This window comes from Amia ocellicauda, chromosome 12, assembly GCF_036373705.1.
Source record: "Amia ocellicauda isolate fAmiCal2 chromosome 12, fAmiCal2.hap1, whole genome shotgun sequence".
Taxonomy (NCBI): Eukaryota; Metazoa; Chordata; class Actinopteri; order Amiiformes; family Amiidae; genus Amia; species Amia ocellicauda.
The window spans coordinates 2,741,048-2,747,500 of NC_089861.1; the positions used below are offsets into that span (position 1 = coordinate 2,741,048).

A 6,453-nucleotide genomic window follows, 5' to 3' on the forward strand; every position below is an offset into this window, starting at 1 on the left:
TTGATGAATTAAAGCCCTCTCACGCTCAGGCACACAGAAACCTGTAACTGCAGCTCAGGATTGTCTGGAAACACTCACAACGCCTCGGTTGTCCGGGTGGTTGGGGGCCGCGGAGCCTGGGATGACATGTCACTCCTGTGCTCGTCGGATGCCCGATTGCGATAGAAATGGCACAACTCACACAAGCGGCCGGTGACAGGCCCCCGGCGTCCTCTGGGAGAATCCGATCAATCATGAGACGGGCGTCGAATTAGCTTCCACTGGAATGTGTTCGTGTGTAACATCCCCACTGTCTGAAATGACACCAAAATGGCTCCTGGTCCTTCAAAGACTTTCCCCGTGATTAGCTGGAGGAATTGGCTGCGTATGTCAATCACTCTCTCTGTAGTTCTGTAGGTGAGAGAGAGAGAGAGAGAGAGAGAGAGAGAGAGAGAGAGAGAGAGGGAAGCAGAGACACAGAGAGACACAGAGAGAGAGGGAGAGAGGGAGGGATGCCGGCATTCTCATATCGGGCGACAACAGAGGCAGCAGCTGCTCTGGTTTTTTTTCTCCTCTGATGATTAAGTACTTCTTGTGTCTTTTCTGCCGCTATAATCCGTGTAACAGAGAAAAGAGCGGCCGGGAGAATAATGGTGAATAGAGCCCTGAATCATTCCAGCTGGCTGCCTCCTAAACAGCGCTCTGTGTAGCATGGGATCGGGCTGCCCGGCTCAGTCGCCGCAGAAGCCGCTGCATTCAGAGGAGTTTCTTCTGGAAATTGTTCCTGCAATCGGGGGATTCTCCTCCTCTTCTTTCGCTCCGTCTTCCCCTTCTCCTCCTCCTGCTCCTCTCGGTGGCAGTGGCGTTTTCCCTCCGGAGGTGAGTGAGTGAGTTTCCCGGTGTCCGCGTTGAGAGCCAGGGTTTTGAGGTGCAGATGCGTGTTGCAACTTTGCGAGCGTCTCTCTCTTTGTGTGCGGCTCTGGTCAGCTCTGGTTTGTGTGAACTTTAACAAGGACAGCTCTGTGCTCCTGTTCTCTGTATCTGTCATGCTGTGGTTTTGTTCAGGCAGGACGGAGGAGAGAAGCCGGGATCTGAACTTGTCTTTGCTGGTGGGGTTGTGTGTATCGGTGCCTGCAACGCAAGCTTGTGTCACACCTTCAGAGATGCCATGGTGGACAGTTCAGATATTTACTGACGAAAAAGCTTTCTGTTTGTTCCTGTCTTCAATCTGTATCCAGCTCTTTCCCAGGCTTCCCAGAGTACGTCTGTGTTTTGTTTGGACACAGCTGTTCATTAATAAGATAACACCCTGTTTGTGAGATTGTTTCTGTGTATTTTTTTTTACCACACTCGAAGCAATATCTGCACAATGCAGTCGAGCCTCCAACAGTGGAGTTCCTCATGAGAAAGTGCTCTGATTTTATTTAATTGTTGTTAAAGTACAGTTTCTTGCTATGGTTTCTTGTAAAAGTGTTTCCTATGACCCCCAACAGTTCCTCTGTAGACGGAGGATTGTAATGTCTTGTGTTGCTACTGTGGCTCGAGAGTGAATAATAATGTTTCTGTATCGACTGGAGCCCTGCCAACTCGCTCGAAGCACAAACCAGATTACATCACCGATGCCGACCTCCAGCCTACTGAAGAAAAATATATTATTTTTATTTATCATCACGATGCCTTTGCTTTCCGTGCATTTAAATCAGATGCTCGTGAAGAAATACCATAATAATGATAACATTCAGCGGTGAATCCAAGTTTAAATCGCAAGTAAAAGCAATAAAAACTGGCAGAGAACAGCATGTGTGACCCAAGATGTGTTTTCTCTCTGTTACTCCACAGCTGAGTAAACCTTCGCGTATGGCATGTGTTTCTGCAAAGTACACAAAAGTGCACGACTCACGAACTTTACTATGAGGAACGGAACATCTTAGAATAGATTTGTGGAGACCTCCATCAGAGAGCTTGTTAATTAAAGGTTTGTTTTCTTCAATTTGTGAGAGAAAAAGGTGTTTATGCTGGGACACATTTCATGCATTCATTTTCGTTTTTTCAACCTTTGGTTTATAGCAAAAGCACTCAATTCCTGGTTTACTAGTTTGGCAGATGTAAATGAGGAGGAGAATGGCATACGCCCAGCATGTTGTCTTTCATGTAGCGTTTGTGTTTGCACCCCTGGAATCCCGGTCACCTGATGGAGACCGTGCCATAAAGCTCGCTTCATTCCCAGACTCCCAGGCCGTCTACCCTTTGTGCTTGGTGTTTTGTTTCACCGTTAGCCCTTCTTATTGCATGGCAAGCACATCAGCGTCTCCCGTTCAAAGCCATTTCTCGCGTGTTCTTGACTTCCAAAGTGTCACGTTAGCAATGGCTGCCCTCTAGTGCTTAAACTCAATCTGAAGGCAAGGAGTCCCTCACAGGTACACATGCCAGAGCAGAAGACATCACTCAAGCGCTTCCTGGATGAGGAGGCCGCTCTGTAGCGCTTAAGCTGACGTGACAGCTGTTGGACGCAGAAGAGTTACATAACATTTCAGCGCGTCTTCCCTAAAACAACTGATAAGATTGTACAAGCGCTCCAGATTTTTTTTGTATTTGTTAGTCTGCCTCTCTCTCTCTCTCTCTCTCTCCCTCTCTCTCTGTCTGTCTCCCTGTCTCACTCTCTCTCTCTCACACACACACTCGTTTTTTGTAACCTAAATTTTGGGGGGATCTGTAACTTGCAGCCTATTGGAACTTTGTGTTCTTCTGTGACTCGAGAAACTCGTCTTAGCGCCGGCGATAAAAATCAAAAAAAGGTCCCTGACTTATCCTGGCCGTGGCGGATTGTAATCTCTGCTAATGATCTTTGCACAGATGAGATGGGGAGCCTGTCCCCAGCATACAAATCCTCGCATGTCTTTACCGTCTCTTGAGGTCTTCTTTCTCAGTTTTTTATCGGTGTGTTCCATCCTAATGAATTCCTCCGGAAATCATCAAAGAAAGGCATAATCGGTGTGTCTGGATCTCTCCCACGTCACCTCAGTTCTGTTGGCTGAGAAACCTTTGGCGGTGATGTTCCCACCGTCGACGGGGTGTTTTGTGTTGTTGTTGTTGTTATTGTTGTTCGCTCATTTTAATATCCAGGCGTACTCCAAACGTGACAGATGTAAGACAAAGACACGACAGATGTATGAATGTATGTATATATCATTTTTATTACACACACACACATCATATTTATATACTCATACTTTTTCTACCCCTGAGGAGTTGCTGGGCACAGCTGGCAAGTTTCACAGTCTTGATTTGAAATGACCTCCAGGCTGAAGGACTGCGAGTCTCCTGGAGGAGGCCAGATGGGCCGCTGCAGAGCCCGCGGAAATATGTTTCATACATCGGTCGATGCTAAAGGTTCCAGCTGCTTCAGAAAAGTTGAACTTCCTCACAAAGCGGAGATGATCTCCTGCTTTGTTCTTCTCCTCCTCTGACACCCTCTCCTTTTCTTGCAGATCTCACTGTAGGAGTCGCGCTGGATCCCGTGCCAGTTTCCCGGGCTCTCCGCGTTCGTGGACGAGGAGGCGTAAGGTCGACCGCCCCGCTGTGTTAGCCCGCTTCCCCTTGGAGACGCTGGAGTCGGAAGAGCAGACGGCATCGTTCTCCTTAAGCCCCGGAGGAGCCCCAGTGTCCTGCAATGGTTACATGAACCTGCGATGAATCCCGGCCAGCCCAGCATTGTCCTCACTGGGGGACAATCATAATCATCATATTGAAAAAGAAAGAAGAGAAACAATCATAGTCTTTCAGAGATGTATCGGTACAACATGAATTTTGTGGTGAAGCTTCGGCGGAACTTGCGCCGGCTGGTGATCCTGCTAGCCACCTTCTGCATGGTCAGCATCCTCATCTCTGCCTACTACCTGTACAACGGCTATAACCAGGAGATAGAGCTGGCGGACAGCACCCCCGAGATGGACTGCGGGGACCTCAAGCTCCTGCCCTACCGGCTGCTGGAGATGAAGACCGCCAAGCCCATCGACACATCCCGGACGGAGCCCGTGGTGCTGGTCTTCGTGGAGAGCCAGTACTCCCAGCTGGGGCAGGACATCACGGCCGTGCTGGAGTCCAGCCAGTTCCAGTACCACTCGGAGATCGCGCCGGGGAAGGGGGATGTGCCGCCGCTCACCAGCAAAGGCCGGGGGCGGTACGCGCTCATCGTCTACGAGAACATCCTCAAGTACGCCAACATGGACTCGTGGAATAAGGACCTGCTGGACAAGTACTGCGTGGAATACAGCGTGGGGATCATCGGCTTCCACAAGGCCAACGAGAACACGTTGCCTGTCATCAAGCTGAAGGGCTTCCCCCTGTACCTGCACACCAACGTGGGCCTCAAGGATTGCTGCGTCAACCCCCGCTCGCCTCTGCTCTACATCACCAAAGCGGAGGCGGACAGGGGACCCCTGCCCGGCGACGACTGGACGGTGTTCCAGTCCAACCACTCCACGTACGAGCCGGTGCTGCTGGCCAAGGCACGGCTGAGCGACAGCGTCCCGGCCAGTCTGGCGGGGCAGTCCCTGCACATCACAGCCGTACAGGACCTGGGGCTCCACGACGGCATCCAGCGCGTCCTCTTCGGCCACAACCTCAACTACTGGCTCCACCGGCTCGTCTTCGTGGACGCCGTCTCGTTCCTCTCGGGCAAGAAGCTTTCCCTGTCCCTGGAGAGGTACGTCCTGGTGGACATCGACGACATCTTCGTGGGGAAGGAGGGGACCAGGATGAATGTCAATGATGTGAAGGTAAGGGCTTCCAAAGCAGAAGAGTTTTTAAAGAAAGGGCTTCAGTAGATGTTAGTGGCTTTCACTCTTCAGGGGGCAAAGGGGCCGATTGACTCTGAATAACGGGCTGAATGGCTTCCTTTCACTCGTTCCCACGTTCTGGTACTATATCACAGCGGGGGCTGCTCTGTGGCTTTTGTCTTGTTGCTGCATGACTTACTGGATAGTTTTCAGCCGGTGACTAGCTGTGTGGCAACAGTTATGCAAAGTGATCTCCACTGCACTATATTTTGCAGGCAGTGTCTGTGCTTCTCCAGGACTGATCTAGAAGCTCAAGCGTTGAATGCCTTAATGAAACAATTTGAAGAAAGTTACATCAATACTGATCAGATTAGTTAGCGCTGGTCGGTCGGTGTGAATCAGTAAAGTTTCTCATGCAAAACTGCAGTCACTTACACACAATACGACCACGTTTCATACAGCAATGTGTTTTTCATATCTATTTGTGGAAAGTATGTGCCTATATATATCAATGTAGGCCTTTATGGGATAATGTGGAATTTACTTTTAGAGATGATGATCAGATTTCAAAACAAATGTCTTGCTGAGACTGGTGACCGTTTAAAGCCATTAAAAATACTTTTAATGATTTAGTCCTCACAATCCGAGAATATAGTTCATTGGAATAGTTTCCAATTAATAAATAAAACCGTTTGTAGTGGGAATGTAAAACAGTCAAATGCATCTCATTGGCTGAACAACAGTTAAATACCTGTGTTCATAATTCAGTATTAGTTTATGATATCTGATTTCATCCGGTTTACTTATTTAAAGAGTTACATTAATATAATAGAGGGATGGCAATGCAGGGGGAAATGAGTTAAGACTCGACCTTTAAAACTTGTTACTTTTTCGCCGGAGGAACCGATCTTTGAGTTGCAGGAAATCTGGCGTTTCAGCAGCTCTGCACCGGACGGATTAACACTGTCCTTTCAGACACACCAGCAGAGGATGGTAGCTGGTCTCGGCACAGGGGGGTTAGCGGTGTTGTAAGTCGGAGTTGTGCGAAGTGCCGCCGGCGCCTCTTGCAGTGGGTGCACACAGGGTGGGAAACGTGTGTGTTGTGGTAGGACTGGATAAATGGCATGGTGTTTTTCCCAGGGGCTGAACATGTTCAAGATATAAGCTTGCATTTCCCCCCAGCCGTTGGTGTGTTTTCTTTTGTGTCCTGGGCAGGAACTTCGCGTGGCTTGTTTACACTGCTGCTTTAGGGGAGTTTAACCTGTACATGTCGCTTATGTATTATTTTAGGACCCCAGATGCTAAGCCCGAGTGGAAGGTCTGCCTTGATCTTATGCCAGGTCAGAATTACCGGGGCAATCGCATTCCCCATGATTAGGGGGAATAAGTCATACATTGTTTGTGGTCTTGTGTATAATACTCAGTTACTTACCAGATTAGATGTGCCAGGTGTAGCTGTACAGTCGTTTCTGGTATGGAGAATTTATAGGAGTAATTATGAGGAACGGGTTATAAATGACTGATTGTTCATGGTGGTGGGATATTCAATAGGGGGTTTAGGAATTCAGTGTTGGAATAGACCAGAAGGGGGCGGGTTTTCAGGAATATAAACTGGGGGAAAACCAGTCAGGGGGAGAGTAGAGACTGGGAGAAGGAGCAGTATCTGGAGTGATACAGTTTCTGTTTGTCTTTGTTT

General features: G+C 48.8%; 1 protein-coding gene across 1 annotated transcript in view; it reads left to right on the forward strand.

Moving 5' to 3' along the window:
• Nucleotides 1–400: 400 nt before the first annotated feature.
• ndst3 (N-deacetylase/N-sulfotransferase (heparan glucosaminyl) 3) overlaps nucleotides 401–6,453 on the forward strand; it is a 73,169-nt gene continuing 67,116 nt past the window's right edge. The window contains exons 1-2 of the mRNA XM_066718067.1: nucleotides 401–858; nucleotides 3,468–4,757. Coding sequence (XP_066574164.1) covers nucleotides 3,765–4,757 — 993 coding nt within the window. The 5' untranslated portion in view covers nucleotides 401–858; nucleotides 3,468–3,764. The remainder of the gene's footprint in view (nucleotides 859–3,467; nucleotides 4,758–6,453) is intronic.